A 16,062-nucleotide genomic window follows, 5' to 3' on the forward strand; every position below is an offset into this window, starting at 1 on the left:
AGCCTCACCTTGCATCTGCCCTCCTCCTACGGGCCAACGCTTCCCACGACGGTCAACCCGATGATTATTGGCCCACCGCCCGCGAGCTTTGCCTTTGCTTCTATGGTGCCAAGGTGTGTGTGGCTCGCAAGCTTTTGGGGTGTGTCAGTCCCTATCTGGCAAGCACTTGTTCGTCCACGGTGGCGACAAGAGGGGGGACAGAAAGACAAAGACACTGATTTGACTCCCTAGTCTGTCCAATCTCGTAAGGTTATCCCGAAAATGTGTGTGTTTACAAATCGTTACAGCATGACGAGAAGCAGTCCACAGCAGGCCGTGGTGAGGTATTTTGTCTCTGGACCGAGAATGTTCAGAGCCATTGCTCTGCCGAAACAAGACGGCCGCAATTGCACGACAGGGTCGTCAGGATCCAATCATGCATGGTTGTCGCAATCTGCCCGAAAATATGTGTCTCCAACGTTTGCGGGGAGGAGGGGGGAGAGAGGGGGGGGGAGAGAATAACACTACACCTTGAACCCACACAGGAGTTTTCGGCTGGCATTCGGCAGAATAGGGGATCTTCATCAAGCAGTTAAGGGGGGGAGGGGGGGGCTTATCGTTGCAGCCGATACGAGCCTTCGGGGTGAGTACGGAGCTTTTATCGGTCGTGCCATCCGCTGCCGGTTTTCTCGTCGTCAACTCGCTCTCGACGGAACAGACGGGCCATCAGGTCTTAACAGTGATTCGATACACCGTAGGTGTGGATGGATGGAATCGGGACCCAACTCGACAACAAACCCGGCCAAGAACTGCACTTCTCAATGGCTGCCCGCTGCTGGCCCTTGCCCTGTCAGTCTGTCTAGTTCGAGTGCCAGTTCGTGGTCCCGGTGTGCATGTGCGTGTGCTTGACAGAAACACGGGGTGTGTGACGACTGTGGTGTATGGCGAGCACCCCGTTCTGAAGCTCTGGTGTGGCTAGCTTGAGACGGGGTTGGTCAGCAAGTCGGTTAGGTAGGATGTTGCTCTGACTGCAGCTGTCTTTCTGTGAGCACGTTTATCGCCAGTGTAAGTGGTTTCCTATCCACCTTGCCGTCGATGGGGGGTACCTATGCAGGACGCTTGCATTCGAGGCGAGCAGTAAGCGCCAGAGGTTCGTTAAGAAGAAGCGCAATGATTGCATGTTTGCCCTTTCCAACTGTTGGGTTGGTTGGCGTGTGGCTTTGATCTATTGTTTGAGGCTCTTTCCTCGACGGGAAAGTTCTCTGACGGCTTCTTACTGAGCCCTCGGCAGCTTTTGATGCCAGTTCGAAACTAGAAGCACTAGGGCCATTATTCTTCAGGCTCCTATCAAATCAGAGAGGGGTACAGCAACCTGTAAGAGCCCTGCCGCTCTGGCAGACAAGATCCTTCACACAAAGAGACCACTAGCAGTCATATCAAACACCCAGCCTCTTACGTAGTACTTACATGGTGATTGGAATCCATCTCAAGCCTTGATCATGACTCAGTACAAAGCCACTGAGTAGCGGCATTCTGAGTCAAAACTCAGTGGCCTATCCAAAGTTGAGAGGTCCACGACGATGATATCCACCATCAACAGCACTACATACGCCGGAAACACTCAGCAAAGCGTCCAATGACTGGGCCGAAGTGGGTTGTTTTTATGGGCTCTCGCATTACCAAAAGTGCTTGTACTCAAGCACAGAGGTGAAAGCTCTCATAGGCAGACATCCATTTCTGATGCCCTTTTTTAGCCAACAACAGCATCATCAAGCGCCATCACAGGTAGGCTAGCAAGGATCAGGTACAAACACATTTCGTTCCCACTAAATAAAAATACACAAAACCAAGCTACCTATTCAAGCACATCATCACGTAACCCCATTCCCATTCCCATTTCCATTATTCCCCCCAAACACCTCACCATTACTCCCCCTATTATGCACCCCATTCCCCAAATCCACCACCACCTCCAACCCCCATTCAACCCCCCTATCCACAAACCGTCCCTGCACCCCCTTTAGTCCCCTCCTCCCCCGGTTTCTTACACCCCCGGTCGCCTCCTCCCCCCCAGTCTCCTTATCAGCCGCCGCCGTTATCCCCTCCCTCTCATCCTCTATGTAATCCTCCAACCGAGCCTTATCTGTCGACGAGACAGCCACCAAGCCAGCTAGTTGATCCCCTTTCAGGACGGGAACATCCCAGACGGCGGTCTGGATCATGATCCCTAGCAAAAAGATGACTGTGGCTGAGACTTGGATGATCAAAAAGGAGAGGTAGGGCCAGTGGATTGATATGACTCTGTTGCCTGTGCCTCCTGGAGTGGTTGCTGTTCCTGAGGCCAGGATGACGCGGCCGCCGGCGTTGGGGGAGGCTCGGAGGCTATTGATCTTAAAGTTAGCTTCTGTCACGTTACAAAGGGTCGCAAAACAAGCCCGCTCATTTGTCAAAGGGTTTTTTTTGGACAAGGTGGTAGGAGTGACAGAAGAAGATATAAAAAAAAATTAAAAAAAAAAATAAAAAAAACAAATAGATAATATAAAAAAAAGGCGGGGGAGGGGGAAGGAGGAGGAAACATACGCATTGGTTAGCCCAAAGGCGATATTACTCGTGATATTACCCACCACTTCCCTCGCATCATCATCTCCCGCAACAGAAGAAGTGGCTTCCCCTAGCATCCTCCCCGATGAACCTATCTGCCCTGGAGAGTTGGTGGAGTAATTCCCGTTGAACAAACCCAAAAGGTAACGATGAAGATAGCTTGCGTGCTCCCGGTTGACGGTATACTCCCCCTGTCTCTTCCCAACAACAACCCTTGACGTGCTGCTACTGCCCAAGGCAGAAGAGTACACCACCTCTGTCTTTGCTACCCCTTCAGACACCTGCACACGGTAGGTATTCACGCAGAAATAGAACAAGATCTCCAAGGCGGAGGTTGACTCGTCTGAGGTGGTGTAAATTAAAAAGAAATTGGCGATGCCAGAGGTGGTTTTCCCTGTGTCGTCGCCTGTGGTGAAGCCTAATGTGTTTCGAACAGGGAGGAAGGATGCATTAATGGCAGAGGTGATGTTGAGGTTGCCGGTGGTGAGGAGGATGCCATTTGGGAGTGTGGCTCGGGGGGAGACGAGGGTGGGAGGGGCGACATTGAGTCGGGGGGTTATATCTGCTGTTGAGGAGCAGATTGCCAAGGAAGAAAAGTCGGGGAAGGTGCACGAGCCGGTCGAGCATGTTGGTGAGAGGTGAGCAATGGGTGAGGAAGGTGGTTGGAACAGAGAGCTGTGGATGGAGGTTATCTCGGCGGGTGAGAGGGCTACATCCTGTTAGCTGATGGGAAACATAAAGGGGCAAGGAGCATACCATTGTAAGGCTCAGGATGGGTGTAAGCCTCGCTCCTCGGCACCGTTGCCGTCCCCCCTACCGCAATCCCACTACCGCCATCACTCAGAGGATACGTAATCGCCGCCTGGGTCAACGGCGACAGCAGAAAAGCTGTTGCTAGCAAAGCTGCAGCTGACATCCCCAGTGCCCTCCCCTTTCTCTTCAACATCAACTTGATGCCCCCTATCGGTGTTCTTTTGGCATCTTCAAACACCCCATAATCTCTGATATCCTTCTCTCCTCTTGCAAACGAGTTCCATTTCAACTGCGACAATCCCTCTCCCAATGGCACCACCAGCGCAGCTTGTGCTATCGCCACCAAGAACCCCACGAGGGTGTTCAAGGATATCGCCATTGGCCATTCAGACAAAGACTGCCCTTCGTGGATCTTGAAAACTGCTATTGTGAGAGCAAGACAGACAAGGCTGATGAAGCAACATGTCAGCTCCACAGTCCAGCAGCCCAAATACCCGAAACATCCCTGACTACCATAGCCAGTTCCATGCTGTTGCTTCTTGCGTCTCCTCTGACGATCCCAGGACCTTTGAGTTTTCAAATATTTCTTATTTATTGGTGGGACATCCGGGATGGCATCCTGCCTGGGAATCTGCCCATCAATCTGGGATTCATCCTTTGGTTCCGTTCCCGGACCTGGGTTGAAATAATCGAGATCTTCATAATGCATAAAAGGCCCAGAGTTCGCATGGTTGCCCCGACCTGAAGACAATCGAGTCAGATTACTGGGACGGCTCTCTCTCTGCTGACTTTGCCTCAACCTTTCCGGAACCACATTTTGACTCGTTGTCGAACGAGAGTGATGCCGAAGGTTAGGAGTGCTATTAGTCTGCGTGGTAGATCTCCACGCCGAAGGTGGCACAGGCGTGATTTCTTCTTCTCTTGGAGGCTGCCGCTCACTCGGAGGAGGCGTGATATTCAGCCATGAAGCCGTAACCGGAGGCCCAGACGTCGATAATGTCGGTTCTGGAGCTGGCCCATAAGAAGTCCGAATGGGACCCTTACCCGGCTGCGCCGCCCGCGCCCTCGCTTCGTTCAACTCTCGCAAGTCCCGGCTCCCTCGCCAATATTGAGAAGGTGGGAATGGCACATCCACAGGATGCGATCGAAGCGGTTGTGGAGGTGATGGTTGCGGCACAGGCGGGAGGTCCTTGTTCTGGGTGGCATAGGCGAGCCAGATTGGCGGATAGCTTTCTGTGCGTGGGACATCGGGTCGTTGTGGCACTGGAAGCTGCTGCTGCTGCTGTGACTGTTGTCTCGGCCAAGAGGGAGCTGAGAGGGATTCGTTGTACTGTTGTTGTTGTTGTTGTTGTTGTTGTTGTTGTTGTTGTTGTTGTTGTTGTTGTTGTTGTTGTTGTTGTTGTTGTTGTTGTTGTTGTTGTTGCGCCTGATGCTGCTGCTGCTGCTGCTGCTGCTGTTGCTGGAAGGACCCCGCACTGCCAGCTGCTTGCCAACCCGACTGTGCCGCGGCTTGGTGGTGTTGATGATGGGGAGGCGAAGAAAGACCCAAAGCTGTGCCTCCTCCACTGCCGTATACGTAGTATTGCTGCAGCTGTTCCTGATCGACGTCGTCGCTATCCCCTTGCTGGACAATATCTTCTTCCTGGTCCTCATGGATGGAACTGGCTGGGGACACAGTATGTCGCCCCCCACTGCTCACGGTCCCCACGCGCTGTGGTGATAATGGCGTTTGTGATGAAGACGCATTGGTCGGTTTCCTTGATGGTCGAGTCTCCAAAGGCGAAACTTGTTCCTCGAGAGCTGGTCTCGGGCGCGTAGTGGCAGTATTGGTAGCCACAGTCACTGGTTGTCTACGCGTAGTCGTTGACGATGCTGATGGTACCGATATCATCTGTGGCCGTGAAGAAGGCGCTGTCGATGTCACCGGGGGATAATACGGCTCCGAAAAGACATAACCCTCTTCATCCTCGAGGTAGTATCGGTCATCGTGACACGGAGGACCTGGGGGCATATCGGGCAGCGCCTATCGTTGTCGTCGTGGATTTATCGAGAAGGAACATTTCCCGTCTTAACGAAATCCTCTCATTCCGATATATCCAACCTCAATTCCTTCCCATCGATCCAACAAACACGAAGCTGAGTGAGCGGATTTTCGTTCCTTTGCCGGTCTATCTTACCATCCGTCTCACACAGCCGACGGAGAGTGTAGGCACCGCAGAATCAGACGTGACAACAATTCGTCCCTCCTCCCTCTTGCCCAGTGCCAATTGAACCAGGAGGTGGAGAAAACAAAAACAGCGACGGGGAAGTTTGAAGAGCAAAAAAGAAGATCAAATCGAATGATGAAATGTTTGGTTTAGCCAAACAACCACTCTTACCTACCCACCCCTCTCTTCTCATGTCTGAGGTAAGCTCAGCTTGGTTTAGTACATCGGGGAGGGGTGATGATGCACGATCCGTACCTGTCCATTTCTTACATACATAGACGATCCCGGCTACACACACACACACACACACACACACACACACACAGAACACAAGGCCCAACAAACACACCCAATTCACAAACCCACCACCCTCACAAGCAGACTTTTTGATGCGTGCCTTGATTTTTCAACGTTTTATTGCCAAAGCCACCTGCACTCTCATCCGGCTTAGCTTCACTGGTGATATCTGTACCTTTTTTGCGCAATGTCGTCAATCAATCCCCCATCCCGTTTCCGTCCATCACCAAATACACCCAACTCACCAATGTCTCTGTACCCTTAGCCGTTTGATGACTGAACCAGGCTTTTCGTTTTATTATCCACCCTCACTGATTGCTCGCAGCAACAAGCAGGCCGAGGCCAGGGCCGGTGAGAATTTTAGGCCGGGTAGCTGCTGGTGCTGCTTGCCTCTTCCCCAGCCTCTTCCCTCCCAATCGAGGCATAAGATGTGATACAATCCTTGGCATGACCTCGATCTCCAGAATCCGACTATTTCTATATTTCCACGAGGATCAACAAACTTGCTGGAAAGGTGAAATAATTTGATCTATATGATATAATCGACTTATACACCCAGTTAATAGAGCAGAAAAAAAAGGGTCCAGTCCACTCAGTCGTTGTTGTACTACGGACTTTTATGGTGGAGCCAAACCCACCACAGCACCACCCCCCCCGAGCCGGGACAAATAACATCCCAGAGAAAGCTGCTGCCTGAAGATTGAAAAAACCTCACGTTCAAAACACTTGCACAAATCCCTATTCAGGAAACAGTGTTTTTACCATCATTCTAACCTTTATGAAGCCGAAAATTGAGAAGCATTATGGTGTTTGTGAACCAAGATCGCTAGAAACCTCACAGAACCCCCAAAATAAGACGAACAATTGCTGTGCCGCCGCGCGGTAGTCTCGGCACAGGCGGTCAGCTCCAAACAGAAATGCAAAAATCCCGAGCTGCCGCGGCCGCTCGATAAGATGCTGAGCTCCAATATACTCAAGCCCTCAGGCCCTCAGGCCCTCAGGTCCTCAAGTCCTCGAGAGAGAAGGGTGTCACGACCAGTCCCGGCCCGGTTACACTGCATTTTGATCCCCTCTTTTCCCTTTTTCTTCTCCGCATCTCCCCAGAGTGCCTTCCATCCCACTTCCCCACTTCCTCAATCCTGAAACTTGTGGCTTTGGCGAGCTGAGATGCAAAGAATTCACGTTCAATGCTGCAATCTACTTAAGCAACTGTTTTAATTGTTAAGTAAGTGAAGTGATGGCACCGAGCAAAGTCGCCGAACGGAAGCCGATGATGGGTGGACCCACCGGGTGCCGACCCGACCCGGCCCGGCGAACAGGTGGATCTACGTCGGACGCCGAGCCAACCGGGGTCGAGGCCGGCCCAAAGAAAAACTGACAGTCTGCCTTGTCAAAAGTATACAATCCCGATCCTGTATTTTTGGTTCATCCAAACCGAGAACAACAAATTCCAGATTATAGAACCTGGGACCAAACCACCGGTAACATCACCCCCAAGGGCACCTTCTACCCGGCGGCACAGGCCCAATCCATCGCATCCAATATCACTCAGTCAAAAGGCAAATACCGGTAGACTTCTCTATTGTCCTAAATCATAACACTTATACATCCATCACCTCCCACCCAATACCCATCGCGCGCACGCTTCGCTCATGTTATACCCCCCTTGATGATGCCCCTTAAATTATGCCACACCCAACAACCAAGCAGCTTTTTGACCCTGTCAACATGTCCGATAAATAAAAGCCCGTACACAAAACAACGATATAAACCGCTGAACTCATCCCTCCAATAAGAAAAAAAAAAAAAACCTCACTAAACGCCCTATCCCATGTGACCCCCCATGAAACAAAACACACCAATCCAACTCCCTAGCCATGTAATCCCTGGGGTAATTCCTTATATAATAACAAGACAGAAAAATACACACCACTACTAATCTCGGTACGCAGTGAATGAACCCCCAGACGTAGATTCCACATGCGTCACGCTCGACGCCTCCGACCCTGATGATGCGCTCCGTCTGAACAGCCAGTCCTAATGGCGATGTTCATGGCCGTGATCATGGCTGTGATCGTGATCCGAGTGTGAGTGAGAATGGCTGCTTTCTGGTCGCGATCCAGCTGCAGAAGTGTTGCAGCACCCCTTCCCAACACAGTCATCAACACAGTCCAGGAGGCACGCATCCTCCTCCTCTAGCTCTCCACACCTTGGCGCCGCGATAACTGTTGAGCCATCCAACCCCATATTCACCACCGATTCGTGGTCATGCCCCTCATCCAAACAGAACTCTGGTTGGATCGTAGCGCTGTGAATACCGTAGGCGTGCAAGCATTTCCTAGCCATCTTAGCCACCTCCATGTATCTCGCGCCACCAGCCTCGGAGAGAGGGAAGGCGACCTTGATATGCATCGAGGCCACGATCTTGGTATCAGAGAGCTGCCAGATATGGACGTGGTGGCAGCTGACAACCCCGGGAAGACACTGGATATCCTCCTTGACTTCTTGCAGGTCGATGTTTTCTGGCGTGGCCTGAAGAAGAACCTTGGATGTCGCCTTGGTGAGAGGAATGGCCGATTTGAGGATGATGAGCGTAATGAATAGAGAAACCGCTGGATCAGCGTATCTCTTGCCGCTCCAGTCTGTCAACCAAATGATGAGCGCGGTCGCAATGACACCCACATTTCCAAGCGCATCTCCCAGTACGTGAAGGACCATGGCGTCCATTCCCATATCGGCGTGACTGTGGCCGTGCTTCTTTCCAGGCTTCTTTGGCTTGTTGTGATTATGCGAAATGTGAACGACCGAGTTGCGCCTAGACCGTTTCCCATGATTATGCGCAGGTTCCGCCTCTTCCGGAATCACAGCATCTCCGCTTTGCTCAAGCAATGGCTGCTCCTCCTGAGCAGGCCCGTCAAGGAGCGCACTTTCATCCTCAGTATTACTGTCGCTGCTGGATCCATCATCGACCGGGGGTTTGGTAGCGGCGATGATCTCCTGTCGAAAACTGGCGGGGTGGATGCTGATATCGTCTATACTCAAACGGCCGTGCTGCCGGGCAGCCTGAAGACGTTTCTTGTGCCCGGAACGAGAACCTTGGCGAGAATGGCTATCAGTTGAAAATCGAATGTTTCCACCCGGAGATTCAGGGATCAAAGCAGTAGGCTGCTCGTTGATGGGCGATGCCAGGTCCCGGTAGCCGGCGCGTCCCTCCTCTGCCGTGCTAACATCTGCTTCGTGTGTATGCGAGTGTCCGTCGCCATGGTCGTGGGCGTGGTCATGGTCGTGATCCCCAGGCCCATGCGAATGTCCGTGTCCACCAAGAACGACAAAGCCAACCAAGTTTGACGCCAATCCCATGCAGCCCACAACAAGGATGAGTTGAGGGTTTTCGATATCAGGTGGATCAACGAGTCGTGAAATGGCTTCGAGTACGATAGAAACGCAAAGGGCGATGAGGAAGACAGCGTTGAAGAACGCACCCAGAATTTCGGCACGAACCCACTACAGGTCAACTCAGTCAGTTACACAGATTTCCAGAGCGGGCATGATGGCGCTGGGCGAGGCGGAACTCACTCCGTATGAGAATCTGTTGGTGGTTGCCTTTGCCGCTACAGAGACGGCCCATAGACCGACGAGCAGTGAGATGATATCGTTTAACTAGCAGATGGTTAGCGACGAGGGAAATAAGCCGGATGACGAGGCAATAGGTACCATATGAAAGGCATCCGCCATCAGCGCCAGTGACCCAACCATGAAGCCGACAGTGAGCTCCAGGATGAAGAACATGACGTCGATGACGAGCATCACCTTGATGCGCGTCGACTTCGACCACCCCATCTTGAATGTCGTTCCGAAAGAATTCCTCCAAAAATTGAGTCGGGGTTGGTGATGTATTTCGCGCTCGATGTGTTATGCCAACAACAGTGGGATGAAAGAGAAAATAACAAAAAGATGGGATGTGTTTTGCGATGGCGCAGGTCAGACCGAGACGTCTGGTCTTTGCGTGATCAGACTGGGCGAGAATTCGCCGCCCCTCGCTGTTGACTAAAAAGGTGTGAGATGGCTAGCGTGCCCAGCGGTCGGGTCCAGGAATAAAAAACGTTGGCCGGGGGTTGCGATTATCTTTCAGACCCCTGTCCCGCCCTGCCGGTGACCTTCCTCAAAGAGATGCTTCAGCTGAAAGTTCAGATCAGTATCCGTAGCCCCATCGCATTCGCGCGTTCAATAGTTTGGTGACACTCTTGTAGAAATACACACAAGATAGATGGCATTGATCTGATCGCAAGGAACGGCATCTTGTTGCGCTCCCTCGCTGAGGTGTGCTGGCTCGTGGCAGTGAAAGGAAGCCGGCCCTGGTGACATCAATCAGGCGCCCCGCTTGCCCTGGAATGCCCCGCTTTTTTGAATCGCCGCAGCAATCGAGAGAAAGCCGTCGGAGTTCACATTCGGCAGAGACTCGTTCCAGCAAGTTGACTGTTTGTGGGAGACAGTCCCGTGTTTGAGGATATTAGCTACCGAATCTATTTTCTTTCTGGAATCCAACCTTATTCTCAATAAACTTTGTCCTGCCAGGAACAAGCACCGTTGGCGAACTCTAAACTTATGTGTAACGTCCCTGAATCCATCCACCGGTGCACTTGGACCCTCACCAAAACCGTTGAACCAGAACAGGCCTGTTTGACTCAGCTAACCTGGCGATGCATTTACCTACGCGCCAGCGAGCTCACTTATCAGCAAGGAATGGCCAGACGTGGTGATATCAAACTACCGATACAACACCAACCCAAGACTTTCGGCGTGGGGGCTAGTACCCTTTTGAGCAGGTGACTACGCGAAGATCAACTACACTATCCTCAACTCAACCATACGCATGAACATTCGTGGACAACTACCTGCCTGTAACGTCAGGTCCTATGCCGTGGAAAAGTCAAAACTAGCGCTTTATAGGGCAACAAGTCATGCGAACTCTTGCGGGCCGCTGATTTAGAAGCTCTCAGGTTACACCACATTCAGGTGTCGAAGCTATCATCTTCAGTAACCAGGAACACATACATGACAAAGGACGGTGCTTCAACACTGAACATCGATTGACCTTAGATCATGTCATCGACAATGTTATACCCAAGTATTGCTCCTAGACTCGGGTGCATGGAAGGTCGACCAATGAGTTGTACTTGGAAATGGGTGATCGAACAGACTCGTCCCCACCCACACAAAGTACACCAATTACGCAGTGTTTTATATAGGGATTTGTAACATTTTTGCAAGATTTCTCATTAAGTATGCGGCTCCTACTTTCCCACAACATACCGAACACCAACGACATGGAATTCAGCCCCTACTTAAGCCTGACTTTTCAACCACATTCCCAAGAATGCGTATGCCGCGACCACCACAATATCTACGAGTTTAACAGAAAAACACTTTCAAAAGAAGAGACGTAGGATATTCGGGGTCAAAAGTTGAAGAAAACAAAACATACAACACCGAGGATTCCCCAGTGGTCACCCACCTGAGTACTAGTTCGGCGTTCAGCTGTTTGACGAGGGCAGAGCGGACGGGATGCCGTATTTTCAACTGACTATGGTCGTATGCGACAATTCTGTACCAAAATCTAGTTTATATCCTAATGGGTGAGATATTGCCCATTTGTGGGTTCCATGTAAGACACCAACATGAGCACGCCCAACCCTATACCTAGCCCAACATAACAGGAGCGACAAACAAAATAGTCGAAACCCACACAACAGGTAAAATGAGCGAGTCTTTGTCAGATCTCATATAAGATTGACTAGAGATGATTCAAGGTGAATGAATTTTGGGTCCATGGTTTGGGATCCAATAGGATTAGGCTGCCATTTGTCACGCAAGTCTCACAGGGTCGAGTGTCAGCACTGAAAAGAGATTGACTTAAGTAAGCACACGATCCTTGTGCAAAGCTGGCAGTCCATCTCTCTTGCACTGTAAAGTTGAGACCAGACTTACAACTTTCTTCATAGATATATCCTAATAATCATATCATGGCATGTTTCTTCCTCCCCAGTGGAATCGACGAAGGTGGGTCGAACCAGAGCCCATTCGCCCCTCCTCCCTCCAAAGCCCAACAAGCCTGTGTAAGTTGCCGAAAGCAAAAGTGAGCCTCCCTCTGAACCCCCTTCTCATGAACCAACACTGACAATACGCCCAGGAGAAAATGCGACAAAATCCTTCCCACATGCGGCCTCTGCGCCAGAATGGCCCGGCCATGCGATTACACCATCCTCGACACGATCCCACAACAGCAACCGGCCCAAGCATCATCAGAGGAGCTCGCAACCCTCCAGGCCCGGCTGTGTGAGCTAGAGAATCGTCTCAACAATGCCTCTCAATCTCAACAACCACCACCGCCACGACAACCATTACCACCTACCATGCACATCAACCCTGAAATTCTCTCTCCTCTACCTCCCAAGCCACCCTCGCCCCTCTGGTCCCCTTCTGCTGTCCCCTCCCGCTTTCCCACATCCTTATTCCTCGACCTGGACGCCTTCAACTGGTCCACCACCCCCATCCCCGCCCCCAATATGCCCATCCCAAGTGAAGTCCTCGACATCCTATCCAGAGGCACAACAGTCCAAGACACCGCCACCGAATACTTCCACGGCACCCACGCTTGGTTCCCCTTCATCTCCAAAAAACGCATGGAGCTCGGGCTGTCCCTCTGGGAAGCCGGTCCCGAACTTGCCTTCCTCTTTCTCGGCATGAAACTGGTAAGCACCCCAGTCAACAACGGGGTGGAGCCAGCCGGCAACCCGCTGTATACCGCAGCGAAAAGATTCTGGGCTTCGCTCGAACAAGCCGGGAGCGTGAGCCTGCAGTTTGTCCAGGGGATGGTGCTGGTGACGGTTTATGAGATGGGGCAGGGGATATACCCCGCGGCGTGGATCAGTGTAGGAGTGCTGGGGAGGTGGGTTGAGGTTTTAGGACTGCCGGGGTTTAGAAGAGGAGGAGTGGTGTTGGGGAGCGTGGTACGTCTTTTCAGCTGCTGTGATGATGACTCTGAAACCGAGGATGGATGATGCTGACAGTACCTTCAAAAAGACAACCTGGACTGAATCCGAAGAACGCCGCCGTTTGTGGTGGGCAATCTACATTCTTGATCGCTGCATCTGCCTCGGCAACAAGAGATGCTTCTGCCTTCCGGAGCCAGACGAGTCTTTTGTCCTGCCGGTAGATGATAAAGCTTTTGTTAGTCCCCCTTCCCACTTGCTACCAAGTCACTAACCCACCCCCCGCCCCTCCAGGACGAAGGCAACCCAACCCTCTCCCCCACCAACCCCCTACCAACAACCCCGTTCACCACCCAGGCTCTTTCCCCCTTCACCCGCCTAGTCCAATCCGCCCTGCTCCTCTCCCGCACCCTAACCCACGTCCGCACCGTCATCCAATCCAACATCTCCAACCGCCCCGTCCCATTCTCCCTTCCCCTTCTCACGTCCCTCGCCACCGACCTGGTTAACTTCACCCAGGTGATCCAATCCGAACTTTCCCCCGAACCACCCTCCCCCGGGACTACCACCACCCCCTCCTCCACCTCAACCTTCCCCCCCACCACCACCACCACCGTCTCCCCTTGCTACACCATCTCCCTCCTCCCGTCTCTTTCAATAGCCCTCTCAACTCTAATCCTCCTCTTCGACACCTACTGCACCCCCGAAAACCAACACCTCGGCCCCTCCCCCCTCCCCGGCCCCGAAGCTCCCCCCCTCCAGTCCCCCTCCCACATTTCCTTTGCTCAGCAGTCTATGCAAGGGCTACGGGAGACCTCCCTCAAGATCCGCGAGCTCTCCCTCGAACTCCTCGACCTGCTCGTCCTCCCCTCCCAAGAAAAAAAACTCTCCCCTTTGTGCCTCGACAGCCTCTACGCCTCAATGGCAACACTGCACTGGTTATGGAAAGAAGGCGGCGACGCGGAGGTGAGAGAGGCGCTCGAGGATGTGCGACGGTGCATAAGCAGGACGAGCATGCGGTGGCGGGTGTCGAGAGAGTACCTCGAAATACTCAAACGGCAAGACGTCAGCTTTGCCATGGCTTTCAGGGCTGAGAGTGGCAAGTCATGTTTGACACGTGTGGACGGATCGTAATCGCCGCTGTTGTTGACAATGATGGGCCCCGTATGAACAAGCAAATGTTAAAACTCCATAATAAACGTTGAGGTATACACTGGATGGATAATACATAACATAACGCCAATTCTTCTCAGTTGAACCCCAAACACCATTGGCTTGCTTGCTTGCTTTCCCATAGTCTAACAAATACCTCCCCTCAAAACTTGTAAACCTGCTCAGGGGTATACCCCAACTCCTTCAAAATCCCCTTCAACTCCCCCTGGTCCCTCGGGCTCTTCTTGTTCCCCGAAATGCTGTCCATCATCCCCGGCGGCCCGCAAACAAAAACCTTGATGTTCTCATTCTTCGGCTCCGGCAACACAGTCTTCAGCAGCTCCTTGTTGATGAACCCCTTCGCACCAGTCCACTGCTTGGGCGGGTTGTCCAAGACATAAAACGCCCTGAACCGCTGAGGGTAGTGGTTCTCGAGCGTGGCCAGCTCGTTCTTCAACAAGATATCATCCGCGCTGACGTTGCCAAAAACCAAGGTAACCTTGGTCTTATCCTCGGGGTTGTTGAAGATGGTCCTGAGCAGCTGGTACATGGGCGTGATCCCCGTACCACCAGCCACAAGAGCAATATGCTCATGCTTGTTCGGCGACCAAGCATACTTTGGCAGCGGCCCCTTCACATCAAGCCTCTGACCGGGAGCCATATCGTGCAAATGGGTGCTCATCGGGCCATTGGGGTACTTCTTCACCAACAAATCAATATACCCCGGCGTGTCCTCGTCGCTGATTGGCGTGTATGGCCTCAAAACAGCCTTCTCGGCATCCACAGGCTTGTACTTTGTCAAAATGGCACTCGCGACAGGAAGGCCAGAGACCATGTCATCCTCGGGCAGGCGGAAACGAAGACGCTTCGAGTTGTGGTTGATGATCTCCACCTCCTCAAGCTTGAGGCTGAGGAAGCCCTGGTCGCCGCCGGTGAAGGCTTTCTTGGCCTCGACGCCCGGGATCTTCTCCGCGACGGCGGCGGAGGCGTTCTTGACCTTTTCTTGGGCCTTGTTCGCGGCGGTGGAGCCAGAGAGGAAGTAGTAGCCTGCACCGGCGAGACCGGCGGCGGCGGCGGCGCCGTAGAGGAGGGTGTTGTTGCTGCCCTTGGAGGAGGGGGAGGGGTCGGTGGCGTAGCTGCGGATTTGCTGCAGAATTAAAAAAAAATGTCAGTCAATGCGGTACAGGAGCCATGATTGCAGGATGCGAAAGAAGCTCGAAAGCTACCGCTTAGTCTGCGGTTGGTACATCCCTCGTGCTGACCCAGCGATGACGCAGTTGGGGAGAGGGAGACAGCGAACAAAAAATTAGACTCACGCGCTTGAGGGGCGCAGAGACCCGGAAGGCGGACCGACTAGCGACGAATAGACTCATTGTTGGTGGTGATGTTGACGTTTTTTTTTTTTTGTTGGAGGTGTTGGAGAAGAAGATCAAGAACTCCAAGAACGAGAACAGGACCCGGGTGTTTGTATCTCAATCGGAGTGGAGGGAGGGGGGAAAGAGACGGGAGATCTGTAAAAAAAGGTGGAGGAAATCTGACCCTCTAGGATGTTGCTTGATTAGCCGTTGTTCCTACCCAGCGATTCCGGCGATTTACGTCATCCTCTCCCCCAAGGCCCGCTAGAAACATGCCCTGCAGCACGACTTATCAAGTTGGGTTTTTGGTGATGGAACAGGTGGGGTCTGTCTGAAAGTTGAGATGTCATCAGGAGTCTTGATGGCAGTGTTCATCTCTTGTTTTTAGAATCGAGGAATTAGGTAATTGCCAATGGCTTCAGATGGCAGGTTTGGGCATGTGTGTTTTGATCAATGTATCCTTTTCTTCAACAGCAATCCTCTATCTCTCACAAACATCAACACAACAAACACCCTCCTCTGAACTATTTATCAACCTTATGATGGCACATGTCCCACCCACCCACTCCAATGCAATTCTTTATAACGAAAGACAGCCTCACCAACACCCAGCAATGATCTCAACCATCCACACAGACAAACACATCTCACCTTCCCCACCCACCATCACAACAACGCAACACTCGGAAAACAAGACCATAGAAAGACTCAAATGGGCTCCCATCA

At 52.2% G+C, this 16,062-nt stretch overlaps 4 protein-coding genes across 4 annotated transcripts; 1 reads left to right on the forward strand and 3 right to left on the reverse strand.

Annotated features, from left to right (window-relative positions):
• Positions 1–1,850: 1,850 nt before the first annotated feature.
• On the reverse strand, positions 1,851–5,344 carry QC764_111590 (uncharacterized protein; the record flags this gene model as incomplete). Its single annotated transcript, XM_062942417.1, has 4 exons — positions 1,851–2,361; positions 2,560–3,289; positions 3,337–4,693; positions 4,760–5,344. 4 exons carry the CDS (start codon positions 5,342–5,344, stop codon positions 1,851–1,853), a joined length of 3,183 nt encoding a protein of 1,060 aa, XP_062805365.1.
• A 2,045-nt stretch (positions 5,345–7,389) lies between these two features.
• ZRC1 (Zinc resistance conferring protein) lies at positions 7,390–10,496 on the reverse strand. The gene is made up of 5 exons (XM_062942418.1): positions 10,384–10,496; positions 10,098–10,332; positions 9,552–10,016; positions 9,414–9,497; positions 7,390–9,341 (listed from the first exon to the last, which is right to left on the reverse strand). Exons 3-5 carry the CDS (start codon positions 9,675–9,677, stop codon positions 7,875–7,877), a joined length of 1,677 nt encoding a protein of 558 aa, XP_062805366.1. The 5' UTR covers positions 9,678–10,016; positions 10,098–10,332; positions 10,384–10,496; the 3' UTR covers positions 7,390–7,874.
• A 1,204-nt stretch (positions 10,497–11,700) lies between these two features.
• On the forward strand, positions 11,701–13,994 carry QC764_111610 (uncharacterized protein). Its single transcript, XM_062942419.1, has 4 exons — positions 11,701–11,973; positions 12,028–12,847; positions 12,921–13,067; positions 13,124–13,994. The coding sequence occupies exons 1-4, from the start codon at positions 11,861–11,863 to the stop codon at positions 13,961–13,963; spliced, it is 1,920 nt and encodes a 639-aa protein (XP_062805367.1). The 5' UTR covers positions 11,701–11,860; the 3' UTR covers positions 13,964–13,994.
• Positions 13,991–15,595, reverse strand: MCR1 (NADH-cytochrome b5 reductase). The gene is made up of 2 exons (XM_062942420.1): positions 15,298–15,595; positions 13,991–15,128 (listed from the first exon to the last, which is right to left on the reverse strand). Exons 1-2 carry the CDS (start codon positions 15,352–15,354, stop codon positions 14,145–14,147), a joined length of 1,041 nt encoding a protein of 346 aa, XP_062805368.1. The 5' UTR covers positions 15,355–15,595; the 3' UTR covers positions 13,991–14,144.
• Positions 15,596–16,062: the final 467 nt, after the last annotated feature.

Source organism: Podospora pseudoanserina, chromosome 1 (genome assembly GCF_035222485.1).
Source record: "Podospora pseudoanserina strain CBS 124.78 chromosome 1, whole genome shotgun sequence".
NCBI classification, from domain to species: domain Eukaryota; kingdom Fungi; phylum Ascomycota; class Sordariomycetes; order Sordariales; family Podosporaceae; genus Podospora; species Podospora pseudoanserina.

What these genes read in the sequence shown, in the direction of transcription:
- QC764_111610 (XM_062942419.1), top strand. Translation starts at nt 11,861, where the DNA reads ATGGCATGTTTCTTCCTCCCCAGTGGAATCGACGAAGGTGGGTCGAAC. An exon ending in GTAAGTTGCCGAAAGCAAAA is followed by an intron (nt 11,974 to 12,027) that starts GTGAGCCTCCCT and finishes CAATACGCCCAG; the next exon opens with GAGAAAATGCGACAAAATCC. An exon ending in GAGTGGTGTTGGGGAGCGTG is followed by an intron (nt 12,848 to 12,920) that starts GTACGTCTTTTC and finishes ACCTTCAAAAAG; the next exon opens with ACAACCTGGACTGAATCCGA.
- MCR1 (XM_062942420.1), bottom strand. Translation starts at nt 15,354, where the DNA reads ATGAGTCTATTCGTCGCTAGTCGGTCCGCCTTCCGGGTCTCTGCGCCC. An exon ending in TCTCTGCGCCCCTCAAGCGC is followed by an intron (nt 15,129 to 15,297) that starts GTGAGTCTAATT and finishes TTAATTCTGCAG; the next exon opens with CAAATCCGCAGCTACGCCAC.
- ZRC1 (XM_062942418.1), bottom strand. Translation starts at nt 9,677, where the DNA reads ATGGGGTGGTCGAAGTCGACGCGCATCAAGGTGATGCTCGTCATCGAC. An exon ending in TGGCGGATGCCTTTCATATG is followed by an intron (nt 9,498 to 9,551) that starts GTACCTATTGCC and finishes ACCATCTGCTAG; the next exon opens with TTAAACGATATCATCTCACT. An exon ending in CCAACAGATTCTCATACGGA is followed by an intron (nt 9,342 to 9,413) that starts GTGAGTTCCGCC and finishes GTTGACCTGTAG; the next exon opens with TGGGTTCGTGCCGAAATTCT.